Here is a 20982-nt window from a genome sequence, read left to right as displayed (position 1 = left end):
AAAAAAAAAAAAAAAAAAAAAAAAAAAAAAAAAAAAAAACCAAAGATGTGAAGGAGGAAGGCCCGCACGGCAGCCCCAGCTGCTCCTGGGTCTGGTAAAGTGAAGACTGGGGATGAATCAATGGATTTAGCAACACAGGGAGCAGCTGTCAAAGTACAGTGCCAGCGGAGGGGTGAGGGAAGATGTCCAAGGGTGTCGGAAGGAATGAGGGACAGAGTTGCAGGCTGAGATGGACGGCTCTTCCGCATTTTGCTGAAAAGGAGCAGTGAAGGGAGCTGAGGCTGGAAGAGGAGGGAGGTCAGGAGAGCATTCATGGTGCAGGGGACGTGGCACTGATGTTCGCCCATGGGAACGATGGTGGAAAGGGATGAGGCGTCTTCTGCAGAGGAGGGGGGATGACGAGCTGTGTTGGACGCGGTGGTGCACCTCGGCGGTAGCCAATACGAAGGTTCTAGAAAGGCTAGTAGGTGTGTTGGTGGGAGTTTGGGGAAGTTCTTTTTTTCTGGGGGGAAAGGGTCCCCCTCTGTCTCCCAGGCTTTAGTGCAGTGGTGCAAACACGGCTCACCGCAGCCTAGACCTCCTGGGCTCCAGCGATTCTCCTGCCTTGGCCTCCCAAAGCACTGGGATTACAGGTGTATGACACTGTGCCGGGCCAAGAGAGTTTATTTAGATCATCTTTCTGTTGTTGCTTTCACTTTCTCATAAAAAACTGAAAGAAGCCAACTGGACCTTTAAACTCCATGTCAGGAAAGTCAGATCACAGCATGCACTTTCTGTCCGCCACGTTCCACAGGCAATGGTCTTGGCAGAATGTAAATAGTCCACACTTTCTCCAGCCTACAATAGCAACTTTCTCACAACCCTTCCAGCCTTCTCCTGCTGCCTGGTTCCAAAGTCAATGCCATATTTTAAAAATGTCTGGGCCAGGCTCAGTGGCTCACACCTGTTATCCCAGCACTTTGGGAGGCCGAAGCGAGAGGATCACCTGAGGTCGAGAGTTCGATACCAGCTTGACCCACATGGAGAAACCCCATCTCTACTAAAAAAAAAAATACAAAATTGGGCCGGGCACAGTGGCTCACGCCTGTAATCCCAGCACTTTGGGAGGCCGAGGCAGGTGGATCACGAGGTCAGGAGATAGAGATCATCCTGGCTAACACGGTAAAACCCCATCTCTAGTAAAAATACAAAAAAAGAAATTAGCCGGGCATGGTGGTGGACGCCTGTGGTCCCAGCTACTTGGGAGGCTGAGGCAGGAGAATGGTGTGAACCCAGGAGGCAGAGCTTCTAGTGAGCCGAGATCATGCCACTGCACTCCAGCCTGGACGACAGAGCAAGACTCCGTCTCAAAAAAAAAGATACAAAATTGGCTGGGCATGGTGATGCATATCTGTAATCCCAGCACTTTGGGAGGCTGAGGCAGGGGGATCACAAGGTCAAGAGATCGAGATCATCCTGGCTGACATGGTGAAACCCTGTCTCAACTAAAAATTAAAAAAAATTAGCTGGGAGTGGTGGCGCATGCCTGTAGTCCCAGCTACTCGGGAGGCTGAGGCAGGAGAATCGCTTGAACCTGGGAGGCTGAGGTTGCAGTGAACTGAGATCGTGCCACTGTACCCCAGCCTGGGTGACAAGAGCGAGACTCTGTCTCAAAAATAAATAAATAAATAAATAAGAAATAAATAAATTAGCCGGGCATGGTGTTTCATGTCTGTAATCCCAGCTACTCCGGAGGCTGAGGCAGGAGAATCACTTGAACCCAGGAGGCAAAGTTGTGGTGTTGGCCTGGCTCAGTGGCTCACACCTGTAATCCCAGCACTCTGGGAGGCTGAGGTGGCTGGATCACAAGGTCAGGAGTTTGAGACTAGCCTGGCCAATATGGTGAAATCCTGTCTCTACTAAAAGTACAAAAGTTAGCTGGGCATGGTGGTGGGTGCCTGTAGTCCCAGCTACTCGGGAGGCTGAGGCGGGAGAATTTATTGAACCTGGGAGGCAGAGGTTGCAGTGAGCCAAGAGTGCATCACTGCACTGCAGCCTGGGCAAGAGAGCGGGACTCCGTCTCAAAAAAAACCAAAAAAACAAAAGGCCGGGCGCAGTGGCTCACGCCTGTAATCCCAGCACTTTGGGAGGCCGAGGCAGGCAGATCATGAGATCAGGAGATCAAGACCATCCTGGCTAACATGGTGAAACCCCGTCTCTACTAAAAATACAAAAAATTAGCCAGGCATGGTGGCGGGCGCCTGTGGTCCCAGCTACTCTGGAGGCTGAGGCAGGAGAATTGCTTGAACCTGGGAGGTGGAGGTTGGAGTGAGCCAAGATTGCATCACTGCACTTCAGCCTGGGAGACAGAGTGAGACTGTCTCAAAATAAATAAATAAATAAATAAATAAATAAATAAATAAACCACCCCAAAACTTAGTGGCTTTAAACAACTATGTATTTTCTCATGGTTCTGTAGTTTAGGTTGGGCTTAGCTGGTTGGTTCTGTTGCTGGCTAGGGTGTGGTAGGTTGTCTCAATTGTTACCATCGAATTTTCCACGTGAGTGTGTGTTGCTCCTATGACTCTTTTTTTTTTTTTAATGTTGTCTTGCTCTGTCGCCCAGGCTGCAGTGCAGTGGCGAGATCTCAGCTCACTGCCTGCTCCACTTCCCGGGTTCACACCATTATCCTGCCTCAGCCTCCCGAGTAGCTGGGATTATAGGCGCCCACCACCATGCCTGGCTAATTTTTTGTATTTTTAGTAGAGACGGGGTTTCACCGTGTTAGCCAGGATGGTCTCGATCTCCTGACCTCCTGATCTGCCCGCCTCGGCCTCCGAAGGTGCTGGAATTACAGGTGTGAGCCACCATGCCTGGCCTAATTTTTATACTTTTAATAGAGACGGGGTTTCACCACGTTGGCCAGGATGGTCTAGATCTCTTGACCTTGTGAGCCACCGTGCCCGGCCCTACGACTGGTTTTGATGTAATTAATTTGGTAGAAAATTCTGAGACTGCTGAGCTCAGCCTGAGGACTGCCATCTTCAGCTTCCTCCCTCCTGGGGGCCACCTACAAGGTGACTGGTCTTACTATCCCCACAGCATGATGCGGTGAGGACCCCCAAGCTAGCCATGTGGAGAGGCCCGTGGGAGAACAGATATCTGTTCCCTCCTGCTGTCCCAGTTGTCCCAGCTGGAATGGCAGACAGGTAAGTGAAGTCTCCAACATTTCATCCCCAGTGGATGCTAGACAGCATAAGAACCTCCCAACTGAGTCCAGTACAGTTTTCAGGAGAAATAAATCAGGGCAATGGTTTGCTATGCAGCGACAGACAGCTGAAACTGCTGGTGCCACTCAGATGGCTGTAGTCATCTTGGCATGAGGGAGGCTACAGGAGGAGATGGCTTCCCTAGAAGGCTGGCCGTTCTGTCACTCTCCACGTGATCTCTCCAGCAGGTAAGCAGAATTTTTACATGACAGCTGAGGGCTCCAAGAGCAAGAAAACAAAACCTGCCAGGACTCCTAGGTTCAGCTTGGAACCGGCACTGCCTCTGTTTCATTGCAATTTTTTTTTTTTTTTTTTTTTTTGAGATGGAATCCTGCTCTGTTGCCCAGGCTAGAGTACAAGGCACAGTCTCAGCTCACTGAAGCCTCCGCCTTCCAGGTTCAAGCGATTCTCCTGCCACAGCCTCCTGAGTAGCTGGGATTACAGGCATGCGCCACCACTCCCGGCTAATTTTTGTATTTGTAGTAGAGATGGGGTTTCACCATGTTGGCCAGGCTGGTCTCGATCTCCTGATCTCAAGCGATCCGCCTACGTCGGCCTCCCAAAGTGCTGGGATTACAGGCCTGAACCACTGCGCCCAGCCTGTTTCATTGCAATTCTTCCAGTTAAAGCAAGTTGTGGGCCAGCCTGGGTTCCTGGGGAAGCCCCCTGGTGGGAAGAGCAGCACTAATGCAAAATTTGGCGGAATCTTTGAGGACAAACCACCAAGCCCTAAGAGGGAGACTGCCGAGGTAGAGGACGGTTTTGGAGGAGGAGCCACAAGACGGACATGTGTTTACCACACTTTTCTTTCTTTCTTTTTTCTTTCTTTTCTTTTTTTTTTTTTTTGAGGTAGAGTTTTGATCTTGTAGCCCAGGCTGGCGTGCAATGGCCCAATTGCGGCTCACTGCAAGCTCCACCTCCTGGGTTCAAGCGATTCTCCTATCTCAGCCTCCCGAGTAGCTGGGATTACAGGCGTGCACCACCACCGTGCCCGGCTAATTTTTTTGTGTTATTAGCATTGATGGGATTTCACCATGTTGACCAGACTGATTTTGAACTCCTGACCTCAGGTGATCTGCCCACCTCAGCCTCCCAATGTACTGGGATTACAGGCGGAGCCATTGCACCCAGCCCACACTTTTCATTTTCTGTATGTTATTATGCTTTGACATCTTGGAGGCTTTACTAGTCAGGGAGACACTGCCCCTCCCAGGGCTGGCTAATTCCCAGAGCTAGCAAACAAGTTTATCAACACCAATCCAGAGCCCATATCCCCAACCTCTTCCTGATGTGACTCTCACATCCCAAGCCAGCATTTCTCCTGCCCTGCATCCCCCAGGGGCCGATACCAGACAGCTAGAGCCCCCTGCTGTGACCTAGAGCCTGCCGATAGGATTCAAGTTATCTAATCCTAAACTTGCTTACACCTACCTACCCTGCCTTGTCCATTTTCACCCTGAGGAAAACACAAAAAGGCTCTGGGCCATGCTCTCTCTTGGCTCCTCATGACCCTGGTACTTCCCCTTCTGGCCCTGCATGGCGTGGCGGGGCCCCTCCTCCTGAGAACCACGAGTACTAAATTCTTCCTTTGTGGCACTTGTCTCCTAGTCTGTCACTTTACCATACCTGATTCAAACAAAGCCCATGTACTTTTAGTACAGGGCAGGAGGCTGGAAGGATTGCCCGCAGGGATTCAGAAGCAGTGTTTCCACACGTGGAGGTGGAGAGAATGACAGTGAATTAGGAGCTAAAATCAACAAGAAATGAGGATGCTGATCAGAGCAAAGGTGGTGCTGGTGATTCTGAGACCAGGAGGCTTACACATGGTGGCTCCCAGGGTGGAGAGTGGCCTGGCAGTGTTAGGAAGGAGCCAGGAGGGCCCCCACCCCACCTGCAGACCCAGAGGTGGAGGGATCCTGTGAAGAGAAGTCTCTGCACCCGAAAGCTCCAGGGGAAGCCAGGTTTTCATTAGAGCACCACTGAAAGTATGCTGGGGGAAGAAGAGAAGAGTCTAATGACAGGGTGATTGGTGCTGGTGGTGGTTTCTGGAATACAGGATGGGTGGGAGATAGGGTCAGAAACAAGGATGTGCAGAGCCCTGTGGGGCTTAGACTGTGGCTGACATGGGATAAAGGCCACCTGTGTTCTGTGTCCATTGTCTTCCATCTCAGTAGCTTGCAACACAATCTGTCTCTCCCTGCTTGAAACACTTTCTTTTTGTTGTTGTTGTTTGTTTTTTTGAGACGGAGTCTCGCTCTGTTGCCTAGGCTGGAGTGCAGTGGTGTGATCTCACCTCACTGCAAGCTCCACCTCCCGGGTTCATGCCATTCTCCTGCCTCAGCCTCCTGAGTAGCTGGGACTACAGGTGCCCACCACCACGCCCTGCTAATTTTTTGTATTTTTAGTAGAGACGGGTTTCACCGTTTTAGCCAGGATGGTCTTGATCTTGTGATCCACCCACCTCAGCCTTCCAAAGTGCTGGGATTACAGACACGAGCCACCGTGCCCGGTGAAACTCTTTCTTTCTGACTTCTGGCATGGCCGACTGCCATTCGGGAGGGCTGTCCACAATCCTTGCCATCCCATGGCACCCTTCTCTCTTGTTCGGGAATTCTGCGTGTGCATAGTCTTGGCAGGAAAGTGTCTGGAGCGTGGCCAGTTAGACCCACCTCCTGAAACACTGGAATCCCAAGGGAGTCAGCTGGGCCTGGGGCTTCAGGGCCTCTCCCAGCCTGGCCTGGGGGCCCCTCCAGCCTGTGAGCCCCTCTCCTTTTGCTGGGGTGCCGGACTCCTCCTTCCTGACCTATTACCTTCTACCAACCAGGGATGGCAACGTTTAAGTGCTTGACTCCCAGGCTCATGCACGGAAGTACCTGGTCCACTTGGGGATCAGTGGCACCTCAGACTCCGCATGTGATGAGTCTCCCACCAGCAAACCATGTGTGTCTAGGCCCGTCCTCCTCATCAGAGAAGGCCACCCTCTTCACCAGCTGTCCTAGAAAAACTCGCAGCACTGGGGCCTGCCTCACCCACTCCATGGTGAGCTTGTCCGTAGGCGAGGGCGGCCTTCCCTCTCCAGGACTATCCAACGGTTCTCTCCCCGCTTAGGCCCCCGGGGTATTTGAGTCCTACCTCCCCGCAGCTCACTCTCTACAAAATGATCTTTAAGAAAGATAAATAGGAGTGTATTTCTCCGGTTCCCAGTGATCCAAGTCCTCGCCCCACCTGGCCCCCGACCCTTCTGTTGCGGACCCCCGCCCCAGGGCCTCCGCCCAAGTGTGGCTCCGTTGGGCCCGCACCCCATCAGGCCAGCAGGGAGGGGGATAGCAGAGGGCGGGGCAGGCACTGGGACTCCGGGCAGGTGTGGGGAAGGCAGGGGGCGGGCGGGGGGGCGGTGGTTGGGCGAGGCAGGTGCTGGAGGGCGGGACAGGTGCGGGGGCAGGCAGGTACCGGGAAGGCGGGAGGGCGGGCAGGTTCCGAAGGGGCAGGACAGGTGCTGGGACGCGGGGTAGGTGCGGGGAAGGCGGGGGGTGCGGGGTAGGAGCCGGGGGTGGGGGTTAAGGCAGGGCAGGTGCTAGGCGGCGGAGCATCCCCGCCCAGGACGCCCGCGCGGCCCAGTGACGTTTTTCCGCGACTCGGGGTGAGGGAGACCCCTGGGCGGGGCGGGCGGAGGGTTGGGGCGAGGCGTGGGTTATGCAGAGCGCAGCGGGGAGCCCTTCCCAGTCCCAGAGCTCGCCTCGGCCCCGCCCCCAGCCCCGCCCCCCGACAGAGACGCGACGGTGACTCCCTCAGTGGGGGATGCTGGGGACTCTTTCGCCTCAAGTCCCTTAAGCGGCGCCCGACGCAGCGCAGCACCTACCCAGCGGGGCGGGGGCCGGGGCCGGGGATGGATGAGCGGGGCCGGGGGGCGGGGCAGGGGTGGGGCGGCCGAGGCAGGGGCGGAGCTGGGAAGGCGAGGCAGGGGCGAAGGGCGGGGGCGGGGCGAGGAGCTGTCAGAGGGGCGGGGCATAATCAGGGCGGGGCCACGCGGACGGATGGGGCGGGGAATAGGGGCGGGGCCGGGCCTCCGAGCGGCAGCCCGCGGGCAATGGGGCTGCCAGGGGTCTGGGCGGGGCCGTGGGGCGGGGCAGGGCCTGGGAAGGGCCGGACGGGGGCGTGGCCTGGATTGGGACGGATGGGGGCGGGGCATAGGAGGGGGCGGGGCCGGACCTCGGAGCCGGGGCTCGCGGGCGGCCGGCGGGGGCGTCACTGTGCGGCGGGCCGGTGAGGCCGCGGCATGGGGCGAGTGCAGCTCTTCGAGATCAGCCTGAGCCACGGCCGCGTTGTCTACAGCCCCGGGGAGCCGCTGGCTGGGACCGTGCGCGTGCGCCTGGGGGCGCCGCTGCCGTTCCGAGGTGGGCGCGGGTCCTCGGGGAGGGCCATTGGCCGCACCTGCGCGGGGCCAGGGTTCCCGGAAGCGGCTGCCGTCGCCGGGCCCGGGGTTGGGCCCTCGAAGTCGCTGTCGTAGCCGCCCGGGACTGCTGGGGCGCGGGCTCAGCGGCGCCGGGGAGGTCCGGGCGGCGCCGCCCTTCCGCGTCTGCCCTTCCTGCCCTCTCGCCGAGGGTCGGCGTGGTCCCGGCGGGGCCTGAAGCCGGGGCCTGAAGCGGGTCCACGGTGGAGGACGCCCTGAGTGCGGGCACACGCAGGCCTGCGACCCTCCCTGTCCGCGCTCGCACCTGCTGGGCTCCTTCCCGCACCCGGGCTCCCGGCGCAGGCGCTCCCTCTGCAGAGCCGCTCCTGGCCCGGGCGTGCGGTCCCGGCGGGGTGCAGGCACCTGCTGCGGCTCCCCGCGCCCCCTGCCCCGCGCCAGCAGGCCTCGCCCGCCCCCCGCCGAGGCGGACGCCTGGGCCTCGGGGACTGGGGATCGGGTTGCTGCAGTGGCCGCTGGCAGGGCGCCCTGGAGGTGAGGGCAGCCCAGCGAGGTGAGGCTGCCTCCCGAGGATGGGGGCCTCCGCACAGGCCTCTGCCCGGCCCCTGGTTGTGAGTGCCGCGTCCCTGCCGCGGGCTTCTCTACCTTGGCCTCCTGTGGGAACCACCTGGGCTGCTTGGCCACAGCCCGTGGGCTTTCCGCTGGACCTTGACCGCTGGGCCTGCGCGTGGGTGACAGCACCGCTTTTGTGTCTGCTGAGAACCCACAGCCTCTGTTCTGTCCTCTCAGCCTCCTGGGACAGGTGATGGTGCTGTGGCCCTGACCCTGCACCGCCTGGGGCTGTGGGACCTCGAAGAAGCCTGGTGGTAGGTGCTTCTGTCAGGCTCCTGGCCCCATTGGGCCTCCTGGGATGACCCTACAGGCTCCCTTCCTCTGTCCCCACCTTGAGTTTGGGGTCTGGGTGGGGGCAGGTGTGGCTGTGGCAGGGCAGAGATAGCACATGCATCCCTTGAATACAGGTGAGGTGTGGGGTGAGGCGGGCCGAGGGGAGTGCAGGGCCCTGTCGTCCCTCCCCTGGCGCGGCCTGGGGCGAGCAGGCCATTGCTGACCACAGGGAAGGGATGGCCTCGCGGTGCGTGACTGGCCTGGGTGAGCAGGCTCCCCGGCCTCCGGGTGGACGTGGTGGGTGGGTGAACGCTCACGCCTGTAATCCCAGCACTTTGGGCAGCTGGCCCAAGAGCTGAGGTAGCACTGGCTCACAGAGGCTGGTCCGAGTGAGGGAGAAAAAGGAGGGTCATGAACTAGGGAGTAGGAGATGGGCCCTGATGGGCTGGAGAGCACATATTTCAGGCTGCTGCAAGTGAGGTAGGAGGGTTGTACAGGGGTTCCCGGGGGTTTCCCCCAGCCCTGCCTGGGATGGGAACGGAATGTCATCGTTTCCTCATTCAAAGGATGCTTGTCAATCCTGCTAGGAGCCAGTAGGGAGGCCCTCAGCCCGCAGGAGGACAGCAGCCCTGCCTGGGCCCCTGGGCTTGCTCACTTACTCTGCCGATGAGTGTCGGTGACGGTGAGCACCCAGCCATGAGGACGCCTGCTGTCTCGAGGGCTGACGCAGAGGGAGGCCTGGGAAGAAGCAGTTTTCTGGAGCCCAGGCTGGCCCAATCCAGGGCTGGGGGTCAGGCAGGACCACCTCGTGTTCTGTTACTGGGATGGGCGACCAGGATTGACAGTGGTTCTCGGAGCACTCATGGTAGGCCTGATGCAAATTCTCTCCACATCCCATGGGCCAGCCTCAGTAACGCTCAGCACCCTGTGGCATGGTTGTTACTCTCATGATACAGATTTGGAAACAGGACTGGGGGAGTGGCTTACAGGTCACAGCTTCTGTGGCAGGCACGAGTCCTTCGGGATGAGGATGAGGAGTTGGTGGGTCTTCTTGGTCCAAGTGTAGGTGGTGCAAAGGAGGGGCTCCTGAACTCGAGAAGAAAGTTCCAGTGGTCCCTTGAGAACACGGCCCCATCATGAGCTTCCTGAGTCAGAGCAGCCTCCAACAGCTGGTCCTTGGTTGTGCATCTGAACACACTTAGGAAACATTTTTTATTTTTATTTTATTTTATTTATTTATTTTTCTGAGACGGAGTCTCGCTCTGTCGCCCAGGCTGGAGTGCGGTGGCGCGATCTCGGCTCACTGCAAGCTCCGCCTCCTGGGTTTACGCCATTCTCCTGCCTCAGCCTCCGGAGTGGCTGGGACTATAGGCGCCCGCCACCTCGCCCGGCTAATTTTTTTGTATTTTTAGTAGAGACGGGGTTTCACCGTGTTAGCCAGGATGGTCTCAATCTCCTGACCTTGTGATCTGCCCACCTTGGCCTCCCGAAGTGCTGGGATTACAGGTGTGAGCCACCATGCCCGGCCTAGGAAACATTTTTAAACCTGCATGGGGGAAGAGGGACGGGGCTTGCAGGGCCCCTGCAAAGAGGTGCAACATTCAAGTCCAGAGGGCGGAAGAAGTCACACTCTGACTAGGCGACTGCCACTGAACCACTCAGTCCTGCAGCCAAGCCCTGCCTGGCGGCTTTCCTGTTGCAAAAGGCTTGGTTCCCTTCAGCCTGTTCTGCCATTACAAGCAGTCTGCAAGCTGGAAAGAAGAGGGAGTGGGGTCATATGCCTCTCTCCGGCAGCAAGGAGACCCCTCACAATGGACCCCACGCACTGCTCTGGCTTCTGTGGGCAGAACTGCATCCTGTGGTCCTGCCTGATTCGATGGTTTGAAAAGGCTGAAACATGGCCGCTGCCATTGGCCTGGCCAGTGAAAACGGGCTCCCTGGGGAATTCAGCCAGCCTGGCCTGAAGCAGTTGCTGAGAGGTGGAGGAGCAGCTCCAGGTGTTTTGGAGAGGAAGCAGCTTTCCAGCTGGAAAGGAACCAGCTGTGCAGGAGCCCCGTGCCTCCCGTGTTCTTACTGAGGAGAGTGTGGGCAGCTCAGGACAGGTCTCACTTCGGACAGTGGTTGGAGGCTGCTCACGCTGGCAGAGTCATCTGAAAGAGCCTGGGTGTCTGTGCCAAACAGGGCCGTCTGCATGGGCGTTGGGAAGATCGCAGAGCCTGGGCCCTTAGGATGACCCAAGGGTCAGTTGGATACTGTTTGTTTTTGTGGAGTCAGGTGTCCCATGACGGTTTTAGCGATGCTTTGCTAGTATGAGCAGTGGTGTGTGAGGCTCCTGGTTAAATACCATGAGATTCTGAGCGGAATTCTGGGTTTCCTGGTATGCACAGGTAAATTTACAGTAGACCTGTCCCACTCTTTGCCAGTACCTCATACCTGTCTGCAATTTGACTGGTGTAAGGGGTGTTTGTTTTCCACCTCCCTCCAACGTGTGGTGGGACATGCATTTATTTATTCATTTACGTTGCTCTTATTGCCCAGGCTGGAGTACAATGGCGCAATCTCAGCTGCTCACAACCTCCGCCTCCCTGGTTCAAGCGATTCTTCTGCCTCAGACTCGCGAGTAGCTGGGACTACTGGCATGTGGCACCACCATGCCCGGCTAATTTTGTATTTTTAGTAGAGACGGGGTTTCTCCATGTTGGTCTGGTGGGTCTCGAACTCCCAACCTCAAGTGATCCGCCCGCCTCAGCCTCCTAAAGTGCTGGGATTACAGGCGTGAGCCACCACACCCGGCCTCGAGACAGTCATTTTATTTGAGATGAGGTCTCACTTTGTCACCCAGACTGGGATGCGGTGGTGCGATCTTGGCTCACTGCAACTTCTGCCTCCAGGGCTCAAGCGATGAGTCCTCCCACTACAGCCTCCTGAGTGACTGGCACCAGGGGCACACGCCACCACACCCAGCTAATCTTTTGTAGTTTTGGTAGAGACGGGGTTTCACCGTGTTACCTAGGCTGCCGTCACACTCCTGGCCTCAGGCAATCTGCTCGCCTTGGCCCCCCCAAGTGTTGGGGTTACAGGTGTGAGCCACTGCGCCCAGCTGTGTCGAGACATTTAATATTTGTCAATCTGATGGATTGAAATGGTAGATAATTTGGGTTTTCCCTAATTTCTTTCTTTTTTTTTTTTGAGACTTAGTCTAGCTCTGTTGCACAGGCTGGAGTGCAGTGGCGCGATCTCGGCTCACTGCAAGCTCTGCCTCCCGGGTTCATGCCATTCTCCTGCCTCAGCTTCCCGAGTAGCTGGGACTACAGGCGCCGCCACCGCGCCGGCTAATTTTTTGTATTTTTAGTACAGACCGGGTTTCACCGTGTTAGCCAGGATGGTCTCGATGTCCTGACCTCGTGATCTGCCGGCCTCGGCCTCCCAAAGTGCTGGGATTATAAGCATGAGCCCAGACCTAGCCGTTTTTTGTTTTTGTTTTTTAGACAGTCTCGCTCTGCCGCCCAGGCTGGGGTGCAGTGGCACGATCTTGGCTCACTGCAAGCTCCGCCTCCTGGGTTCATGCCATTCTCCTGCCTCAGTCTCCCGAGTAGCTGGGACTACTACATAAAAGTAGCTGTCACCTCAAGTCACACACCATTCCTAAACAGTTAACACAACGATTTTATTATATCTCTCAGTGTTGTGGGTTAGGAATATGGACAGTGGGGGCAGGGTGAATATTCAGTTCTGTGCCACCAGCCAGGATCACTTGAGGGTGCTTGGCTGGCATACCAGTTAGTCTGGGGACCACTGCTCCCTTTACAGCATCCTCTGTGGGTTCCAGCATTTTTCTTTTTTGTTTTTGAGATGAAGTCTTGCTCTGTCATGCAGGCTAAAGTGCATTTGTGTGATCTCGGCTCACTGGAGCCTCTGCCTCCCGGGTTCAAGTGATTCTCCTGCCTCAGCCTCCTGAGTAGCTGGGATTACAGGCGCCTGCCACCACGCCCGGCTAATTTTTGTGTTTTTAATAGAGATGGGGTTTCACCATGTCGGCCAGGCTGGTCTTGAACTCCTGACCTCAAGTGATCCATCCGCCTCAGCCTCCCAAAGTGCTGGGATTACAGGTGTGAGCCACCGTGCCCAGCTGGGTCCCAGCATTTGTGGGATTCAAGGTGGGGATGTGCAGTCTGTCAGGAGTGTTAAAGGCATTGCAGCATTTCCAGTCCCCAGGCCTCCTCTCCTTGCTTCAGCCACGCCCGCCTCCTCTGTGCCTGCTGATGCCTGTGTGCTCCTCTTGGGCTGTCTGCTTGCTCACAGGAGAATCACCAGTATTCCAGATGTTCAGCCTGGAAACAGTAAGGGTCTGGCCCTAGGAGGGCCTGGCTAACACAGCATGGATTCAAAATCAGGGCAGAGCTGGGTATGGTGGCTCATGCCTGTAATCCCAGTACTTTCGGAGTTTGAGGCAGGTGGATTGCTTGAGCTCAGGAGTTTGAGACCAGCCTGGACAGCATGGCGAAACCCTATTAAAAAAAAAAAAAAGCCAGGTGTGGTGGCATGTGCCTGTAGTCCCAGCTACTCGAGGGGGCTGAGATGGGTGGATCGCTTGAGCACAGGAGGTTGAGGCTGCAGTGAGCTGAGATCGTGCCATTGCACATTAGCCTGGGCGGCGGGAGTGAGACCGTGTCTCAAAAAAAAAAAAAAAAAAAAAAAAGAAAACAAAAAATGGACCGAGGTTGGGGTGGCAAGGCTGGGCTGGAATGGAGGCTGAGGCCAGGCCATGGCAGTGCCCAGGGGCTAGAGGATGTGTAGCAGGAAGCAAGGGCCGCCCTCAGGGATGGGGGACTGGATCTGGCAGCTGCTGAGGGGAAGGGCAGGATGTGTATGGAGAGCCACGTGGGGCTGCGGTTGGGCCAAGGATTTTGAGAAGAACCCTGCTGTTCTTGGTGGCCGGCAGAAGGCCTGGGCCACAGGTGGGGCCTGCTGGGGAGACCATAGGGGAGGCAGGTATGGCTGGCCCTGGGCGCACCGGACACCGATACTCCTCCTCCCTGGCTGCTCCCTCAGCAGGTCTGAGAGTCTGAGTCACCTTCCCCTCACGTGACCCCCACCAGGACGAGGCAGGGAAGTGGCCATCTTTGGCCCTGACTCAGCCTTGCAGGGAGAAGAGGGGCTGGAGCTGCGGGTGGCCTGCTGATGGCTCCCCCCAACCCCTGCCCACCTGGGTCTGGTGCTGTGTGTGCTTTTGCTGCGTCTGTCCTCCCTTGTGACCAGTTTCTGCTGGACCTGGTTGTCCAGCCATGATCTTCTGACCATCGTGGTTTCTGGACACACATCTGTTGGACTGAGGAATTTGTGTTCCTGGCCACAGAACAGTGGCAACCTCTGCCTCAAGCAGTTCCTGGTCTGGCACTCCCCCGGGGAGGCCAGAGAGAACCAAGCCGTCTCCTGATGCAGAAAGTCAGCCCCGCTGGGCAGTGCTGGCCCAGGAAGTAGGGCCCTACCCAGCGGTGTGCCGACTGTGGAACACTGTCTGCCCAGGCGGGTCTGGCCACATTCCTGCAGCATGATGGTTGCCAGTTAGCTTTAGCTTCCTGGAGCGTGGAGGGGTCCTTCCCTGCCTAACTGACTTGTCTACAGGGCAGCAAGAAGACGCGTCCGTCCCTTGGAGTGTCCCAGGCATCCCCCCGACACCCCCAGGCGCCCCCCCCGATCCCCACAAGCAGCTGGGCTTTCACAGCCAGGTTACCAGTCTGGGGGACGACCCAGCCGCCGTCTGGATGAGCGCTGGGGCCTTTCTGCTCTGGGCTGCGGGGCAGACATTGTTTTGTGCTGGTCAGGCCCCTCGCCAGCCCGGCTCCCTTGGAGCCCCCCAAGACAGGAGACAGGCAGGAGGTGTCCCCTGAAGTGGCAGGGGCTGCTTGCTCACTGGCCTTCCCAGGACCCTGCCCAGGCGGGGCTGCTGGGCCCCAGGTTGAATTCCTGGGCCGTCGGCTGGCTGGGGCTCATGCAGCTTTCCCCTTGGCAGCCATCCGGGTGACCTGCACGGGTTCCTGCGGGGTCTCCAACAAGGCTAACGACGCAGCGTGGGTAGCGGAGGAGGACTACTTCAACAGTTCCCTGTCGCTGGCGGACAAGGGTAAGTCTGGGAGCCAGTTCCTGACCTGGTCCCAAGTGGTGACCCCTGGGGGCACCCCTTGGAGTGGGGCCTGCCTGTCCTCCCCCTTTCCTAGACCTGCCTCTTGGATCCTGCACTGGCCCATCTTCTCCCAGGGTTGTGGGCCCTGATGGGTTTCTCATAGGGGCTGGGTGGCTGAAGGGGCCACCTTCCACTTGTGCTGGATGTGGGTGGGCTCTGACTCCTGGCACAGCTGTTTCACCCTTGCCCCATTCCCAAACCACTCTCCTATTCCAGCCCTTACCCTCAGTCCTTCACCCAGGCCACAGCCCTGTGCTGCTGGTGACTGAGACAGGGAGACCCCGTGTGAGCTGGTCAGCTGCAGTCCCACTCTTATCTTGGCCCTGTGGCCACCTCAGGCCTCCAGAGGCCTGTCCCCACCGCCCCCCACCTCCCTCCTGTCTCTGCAGGGAGTCTGCCCGCTGGTGAGCACAGCTTCCCCTTCCAGTTCCTGCTTCCTGGTAAGAGCCCAGCCTGGACAGGCCTGGTGATGACCAACTGGTCCTGGGAGGTGGGCTCTGCAGGGTGAAGGCAGCCAGGTGCCAGTGCCTATTCTCTCCCCAGCCACAGCACCCACATCCTTTGAGGGTCCTTTTGGGAAGATCGTGCACCAGGTGAGGGCCGCCATCCACACGCCACGGTTTTCCAAGGATCACAAGTGCAGCCTCGTGTTCTATATCTTGAGCCCCCTGAATCTGAACAGCATCCCAGACATTGAGGTGAGGATAGCACAGTGACCTCCTTGGTGGGTCCCCAGCCTCGTGGGGGCTGGGGAAGAGCCGGGCAGGCACTGCTTCATCCCAGTGTCCTGTCCCCAGCTGAGGTGAGGGGGGCCAGGGTCTGGAGGCAGTGGCCTCTTTGCCCTGAGCTGACTGCTGGTCTCCAGGGGCAGGGCATGGCAGGGCTGAGGGGCTTGTCCTGATGCCACAGGGATCCAGCCTGCCCACACCTGCTAAGCCTCTCCCTGGCCCTCCCCCAAAGCAACCCAATGTGGCCTCTGCCACCAAGAAGTTCTCCTACAAGCTGGTGAAGACAGGCAGCGTGGTCCTCACAGCCAGCACTGATCTCCGCGGCTATGTGGTGGGGCAGGCACTGCAGCTGCACGCCGACATTGAGAACCAGTCAGGCAAGGACACCAGCCCTGTGGTGGCCAGTCTGCTGCAGGTCAGAGCCCCCGGCAGTTGCCCGGACTGGCCTCCTGGGGTGGGCTGGCAGCCTGCGCAGGCTCACAGGCTGGTCCTTCCCCAGAAAGTGTCCTATAAGGCCAAGCGCTGGATCCACGACGTACGGACCATTGCAGAGGTGGAGGGTGCGGGCGTCAAGGCCTGGCGACGGGCACAGTGGCATGAGCAGATCCTGGTGCCTGCTTTGCCCCAGTCGGCCCTGCCAGGCTGCAGCCTCATCCACATCGACTACTACTTACAGGTTTGGTGCTGGTGGGGGCTGGGTGGCCTGAGGCCTAGTGGCCTTGGCCGTGGCCCCTCATGCCCCACCTCAATCCTGTCCAGGTCTCTCTGAAGGCACCGGAAGCTACTGTGACCCTCCCGGTCTTCATTGGCAATATTGCTGTGAACCATGCCCCACTGAGCCCCCGGCCAGGTCCAGGGCTGCCTCCCTGGGCCCCACCCCTGGTGGTGCCTTCTGCACCACCCCAGGAGGAGGCCGAGGCTGCGGCTGGCGGCCCCCACTTCTTGGACCCGGTCTCCCTCTCCACCAAGAGCCATTCGCAGCAGCAGCCCCTGCTGGCCACCTTGGGTTCTGTGCCTGGTGCCCCCGAGCCCTGTCCTCAGGATGGCAGCCCTGCCTCATATCCGCTGCGGCCTCCCTTGTGCATTTCAACAGGTGCCACTGTCCCCTACTTTGCAGAGGGCTCTGGGGGGCCAGTGCCTACCACCAGCACCTTGATTCTTCCTCCAGAGTACAGCTCTTGGGGCTACCCCTATGGTGAGTCAAGGGCCAGGGCTTGGCAGGGAGGGGACGCCAGGAGCCCCATGCAGACCCTGCTTTCTCCCCGCAGAGGCCCCACCGTCCTATGAGCAGAGCTGCGGCGGCGTGGACCCCAGCCTGACCCCTGAGAGCTGACCCCGTGCTGCCTTCTCCAGGCAGGCCTGGCCTCTGCCCTGGGACTGGGGCGCCCAGGGCCTCGTGCCTTCTCTCTCGGCCTGGCCTGACCCACTCAGGACCTGCCCAGCCTCTGCTAGCTCCTCTGGCGTCCACCCTCTTCTCCCTGGGGCTGGGGTGGGGGTGGCAGGGAGCTGGGACCTGGAGAGACTCCTGTAAATAAAACGCTGTATTTGTAGAGCTGGGCCTCACCGGCCTCGCCTTGGGCGCCCTCCAGCCTCCAGCAGGGCCTGACCCTGACCCCATCCTGGGCTCTGCTCCTGCCAGGGCATAGCCCGCTCCTCGGGTACCCCTGCTACCCTGGGGTTGCGCTCAGGCTGGTTCCCTTTAACAGAGGACGGGGGCTGGTGCTGGGCCTTCCAGAGCCACCTAAGGAAACGTCCTTGGAGCCTGGCTCACGAACTGGGGCTCACGCAACCTTGGCATCTGGTTAAATTTGTGCCTCGGCTCCTGCTGTGTTTAGGCACCCAGGTTCCCAGGCGGCGTGGTGTGGACTTCCCCTGCTGAGAAACCTGTGGGCACGTGGAGGGCTTGCCTCGGCCCCTACTGGCATCATTGCCAGGCCTGGCTCTGAGGGACGCTGCTTCTCTCCTGCCCACATCTCCAAGACCTGAGAGGCAGGGTTCTGTGGAGCAGCGTTCCCAAAGGGGCCCCCAGGGAGGCCCTGTAATGCTGGCCAGCCTGCCTGGAGCGCGCTTCCAGAAACAACAGAGGTGGTAGTGAAGGATGACTCTGGGTTCAAATTCCAGTTCTATAGGACGAAGAGGTGGCTGTGGCTAGGTTTGTCAGTTACCTTATCTATAAAATGCACAGGACCAGGCCGGCACGGTGGCTCCCGCCTGTAATCCCAGTACTTTGGGAGGCTAAGGCAGGCAGATTGCTTGAGGTCAGGAGTTTCAAATCAGCCTGGGCAACATAATGAAACTCTGTCTGTACAAAAAAAAAAAAAAAAAAAAGCTGGGCATCGTGGCACATGCCTGTAATCCCAGCTACTCAGGAGGCTGAGGCAGGAGAACCGCTTGAACCCGGGAGGCAGAGGTTACAGTGATCTGAGATTGCGCCACTGCACTCCAGCCTGGGGGACAGAGCGAGACTCTGTCTCAAAAAATAAACAACCCCACAAAAAACTCCTGGGACTGTAGGGGACAGACAGCCCCCCACCCTCATAGCATGACAGTTTATTTCTCGAACAGTCCAGAGGGGCAGATCCTGGCGTCATGGCAGAGCTGTCATTCCTATGTAGTGGCTCCCATCCCTGGCTCCCAGATGGCTGTTAACAGCTTTCACCACTGCCCGGCCTAATGGTGGGACTTTTGAGGGACAGACTGGGAAGTAGATTGTCACTTTTTGTCTCTGACCTGTCCCCTTCCCATTGGAAATGTGGTCTTTAGCCACGCAGTCCTGTACTTGGCTAAAATTTTACTAATTGTGGGACGGTCAGCATGAATATTGGAGAACAGAAAGTACCACAGGTGGGGTACCTGCTGGAAGCAGTGTCGTCTGTGGTTGAAAGGAAGGCCTCCTGGGCTTGAATCCCATCACTGCTTCTCACCACTCCCTTGCTTCAGTTCAGTCACTTATAAAATGTGGGTAAGAGCAGTGCCTGCCTCTCAGGACCGACTTGAAGTTTGCAGGGTTAGCATGTCATGTGCTGAGAGCAGCACCTTGACAAGTGCTGAGGGGCACACAAGGGGAGCAGCTGATTGCAAAATGGAGTGAAAAAGCTGCCTGAAGCTGCTTCCCACACCTTCACTTAGGGTGGATGTTTGCTTGGTAAAGGATTTTTCTTCACATTTTAACTCCCTTTATTCAGTCAATAATTTTTTTTTTTTTTTTAAGATATCAGAGTCTCGCTCTGTGGCCCAGGCTGGAGTGCAGTGGCGCAATCTCAGCTCACTGCAAGCTCCGCCTCCCGGGTTCACACCATTCTCCTGCCTCAGCCTCCTGAGTAGCTGGGACTACAGGCGCCCGCCACCATGTCCGGCTAATTTTTTGTATTTTTAGTAGAGACGGGGTTTCATCGTGTTAGCCAGGACGGTCTCGATCTCCTGACCTCGTGATCCGCCCGCCTCGGCCTCCCAAAGTGCTGGGATTACAGGCATGAGCCACCGCGCCCAGCCCAGTCAACAAAATACTTTTATCTCCTGTACACCAGGTATTGTTCTAGGCACCATGGACTTACATTCTAGGGGGAGACAATATTCCAAATCAGGATGTGGAGAGTCAGATGTCACACACTGTGATGGAGCAAAGTGAGGCGAGGAAGACCGGCATGGGCGGCAGTCTCACTTCAGCTAGGGAGGAGAGGGAAGGCTTCCCTGCAGAGCTGATAGTTGAACTCCAGGATGGTAAAGAAGCAAGCCACAAAGACACTTGAAATAAAGGTTTCAGGGAAGGGACAGACAGCACCAGGGGCAGCAGAGAGGTGGGTGTGGGGCAGGGCGGGGCAGGAGGGTGCTAGTGTCTCCTGCGAGGGCTCAGGGTGCTCGGCCTGTCATGAATGGACTTAAGCTTTTTTTTTTTTTTTTTTGAGACAGAGTCTTGCTCTGTCGCCCAGGCTGGAGTGCAGTGGTGTGATCTTGGCTCACTGCAAGCTCCGCCTCCCGGGTTCACGCCATTCTCCTGCCTCAGCCTCCCGAGTAGCTGGGACTACAGGCGCCCGCCACCTCGCCCGGCTAGTTTTTTTGTATTTTTTAGTAGAGACGGGGTTTCACCGTGTTAGCCAGGATGGTCTCGATCTCCTGACCTCGTGATCCACCCGTCTTGGCCTCCCAAAGTGCTGGGATTACAGGCCTGAGCCACCGCGCCCGGCCTGGACTTAAGCTTTGACAGAGCAGTTGAGCTGTCCTAAAGAAACCTGGGAAGGTTCTCTTGGCACTTGGGATTGTCCGTTTCCTTTTCTGTCTCTGAGTGCACTGTCTATGCTGGACTTGGGATAATTCTCCGGGGTCCGACTCACCAGGAGACTCGGGTGTCACCCAGATTGACCTTCAAGACTCAGTTCTTGTCAGTACAGTACCCGTCCCCTCGGTTCACGCGACCATCCAGAAACCTCAAATTCAGTCCATGCTTGTTTTGGGTCTGGGGGCTGGGATAAGGCGGGCTGACCACAGCGGGGCATATAGCCTAAGATAGTTTCTGTAGTGCTGGGGGCGCTGTCCAGGGAAGGCTACTTGGTCTGCAGAAAAGGCCTTGGCTTGTGCATACCTGGGCAGCAGGTATATGGGTGGCAGGGAGAGCGGGGTAACCAGAGGGCACACACCCCCAACCGGAGCACCCCCCAAGTTGGCATCTCCACAACTGCGGAACCTCCCCCATCAGGGCAACCCTCCCGGTTGGGACACCGCCCCAGCCAGACACATCCTCCTAGCACAGCACCCATGCTTAGCCGGAGCCGCTCCCCCGCCAGGCACCTCCCCACCGGGCATCCCTCCCCAGTGGGACACCCCCCGCCAGTCCAGGCATCCCCGCCGTTCGGGACACCCCCTCCAGCCGGAGCACCCCTCGGCAGGAGCATTCCTCCCAACCGGGGGACCCCCGCCGCAACGGGAACCTGCCTGAACCAGAGCACCCTCCCGCGCCGGGGACACCCCACAGGCGGCTCCCCCGCCAGGCCGCGGCCCAGGGAGTCAGCCTTCCGCGCAAGCCGGCGAAATCAAAGTGCGTCCGGGGTTAGAGGTCAGAGGTCGGAGCCGCAGGTCTTTCTCCTCCTTCGGCCAGCCCACCAGAACGTCAATTTAGAATGAGATATGTGTTGAAAATGGGAAGGCTACTCCCCATCCACTACCACGACTCTGGCGGGCGGGTTCTCCGGCTCTAGGTCTCCTATCCCGCGGGCGCGCGTTCCGCTTCCGGCCGCCGCAGGCCCGGCGCCTGGGGCGCCGCACGCTTGGTCCCAGTGCGCAGGCGCCGCACCGGTCGGGCTCCAACGCGCAGGCGCGGGCGCAGGCGCAGGCGCAGACGTAGGCGATCGGCCCCGCCCCGACTCTGGGCCGCGAGGCGCGGGCGGGGCGATGGCGCGCGGGAGGGGCGGGGCCACGCTGCGGGCCCGGGCCATGGCCGCCGCCGATGCCGAGGTGAGCAGCAGGGCCGGCGGGGGGCGGCGCGGGGGCGGCGGGCAGCGGCGGAGGCGGCGCGGGGGCGAAGAACCGGGCCCG

At 58.4% G+C, this 20982-nt stretch overlaps 2 protein-coding genes and 1 pseudogene across 8 annotated transcripts in view; 2 read left to right on the top strand and 1 right to left on the bottom strand.

Annotated features, from left to right (window-relative positions):
• The first annotated feature begins 7446 nt into the window (after positions 1 to 7446).
• Positions 7447 to 17005, top strand: ARRDC1 (arrestin domain containing 1). 4 transcript variants are annotated; one of them, XM_025359728.1, is made up of 8 exons: positions 7447 to 7642; positions 14555 to 14665; positions 15115 to 15165; positions 15269 to 15423; positions 15686 to 15868; positions 15953 to 16129; positions 16213 to 16648; positions 16722 to 17005. In XM_025359728.1, exons 1-8 carry the CDS (start codon positions 7525 to 7527, stop codon positions 16784 to 16786), a joined length of 1296 nt encoding a protein of 431 aa, XP_025215513.1. In that variant the 5' UTR covers positions 7447 to 7524; the 3' UTR covers positions 16787 to 17005. The 4 variants fall into 4 exon arrangements, with proteins under 4 accessions (XP_025215513.1, XP_025215512.1, XP_025215515.1 ...); XM_025359727.1 differs by having other exon boundaries at positions 16213 to 17005; XM_025359729.1 differs by having other exon boundaries at positions 7471 to 7642; positions 15269 to 15318; positions 15635 to 15868; positions 16213 to 17005.
• A 135-nt stretch (positions 17006 to 17140) lies between these two features.
• Positions 17141 to 17746, bottom strand: LOC112608098 (annotated as a pseudogene). Its single transcript, XR_003115941.1, has one exon. The product of XR_003115941.1 is annotated as an uncharacterized protein ARRDC1-AS1-like (transcript).
• Positions 17747 to 20849: 3103 nt separating this feature from the next.
• Positions 20850 to 20982, top strand: part of EHMT1 (euchromatic histone lysine methyltransferase 1) — a 223323-nt gene continuing 223190 nt past the window's right edge. For all 3 annotated transcript variants that reach the window (XM_025359652.1, XM_025359650.1, XM_025359653.1), the window contains exon 1: positions 20850 to 20901. In XM_025359652.1, the coding sequence (XP_025215437.1) occupies positions 20881 to 20901 (21 nt within the window). In that variant the 5' untranslated portion in view covers positions 20850 to 20880. The remainder of the gene's footprint in view (positions 20902 to 20982) is intronic.

This window comes from Theropithecus gelada, chromosome 15 (assembly GCF_003255815.1).
Source record: "Theropithecus gelada isolate Dixy chromosome 15, Tgel_1.0, whole genome shotgun sequence".
Taxonomy (NCBI): Eukaryota; Metazoa; Chordata; class Mammalia; order Primates; family Cercopithecidae; genus Theropithecus; species Theropithecus gelada.
Note: the sequence above shows the minus strand (reverse complement) of the source record. Positions and strands in the feature narration are given on the sequence as shown.

Coding starts and splice junctions, on each gene's coding strand:
- ARRDC1 (XM_025359727.1), top strand. CDS start 7,525: ATGGGGCGAGTGCAGCTCTTCGAGATCAGCCTGAGCCACGGCCGCGTT. Junction 7,643..14,554: donor GGCGCCGCTGCCGTTCCGAG/GTGGGCGCGGGT, acceptor TCCCCTTGGCAG/CCATCCGGGTGACCTGCACG. Junction 15,424..15,685: donor ACAGCATCCCAGACATTGAG/GTGAGGATAGCA, acceptor CCTCCCCCAAAG/CAACCCAATGTGGCCTCTGC.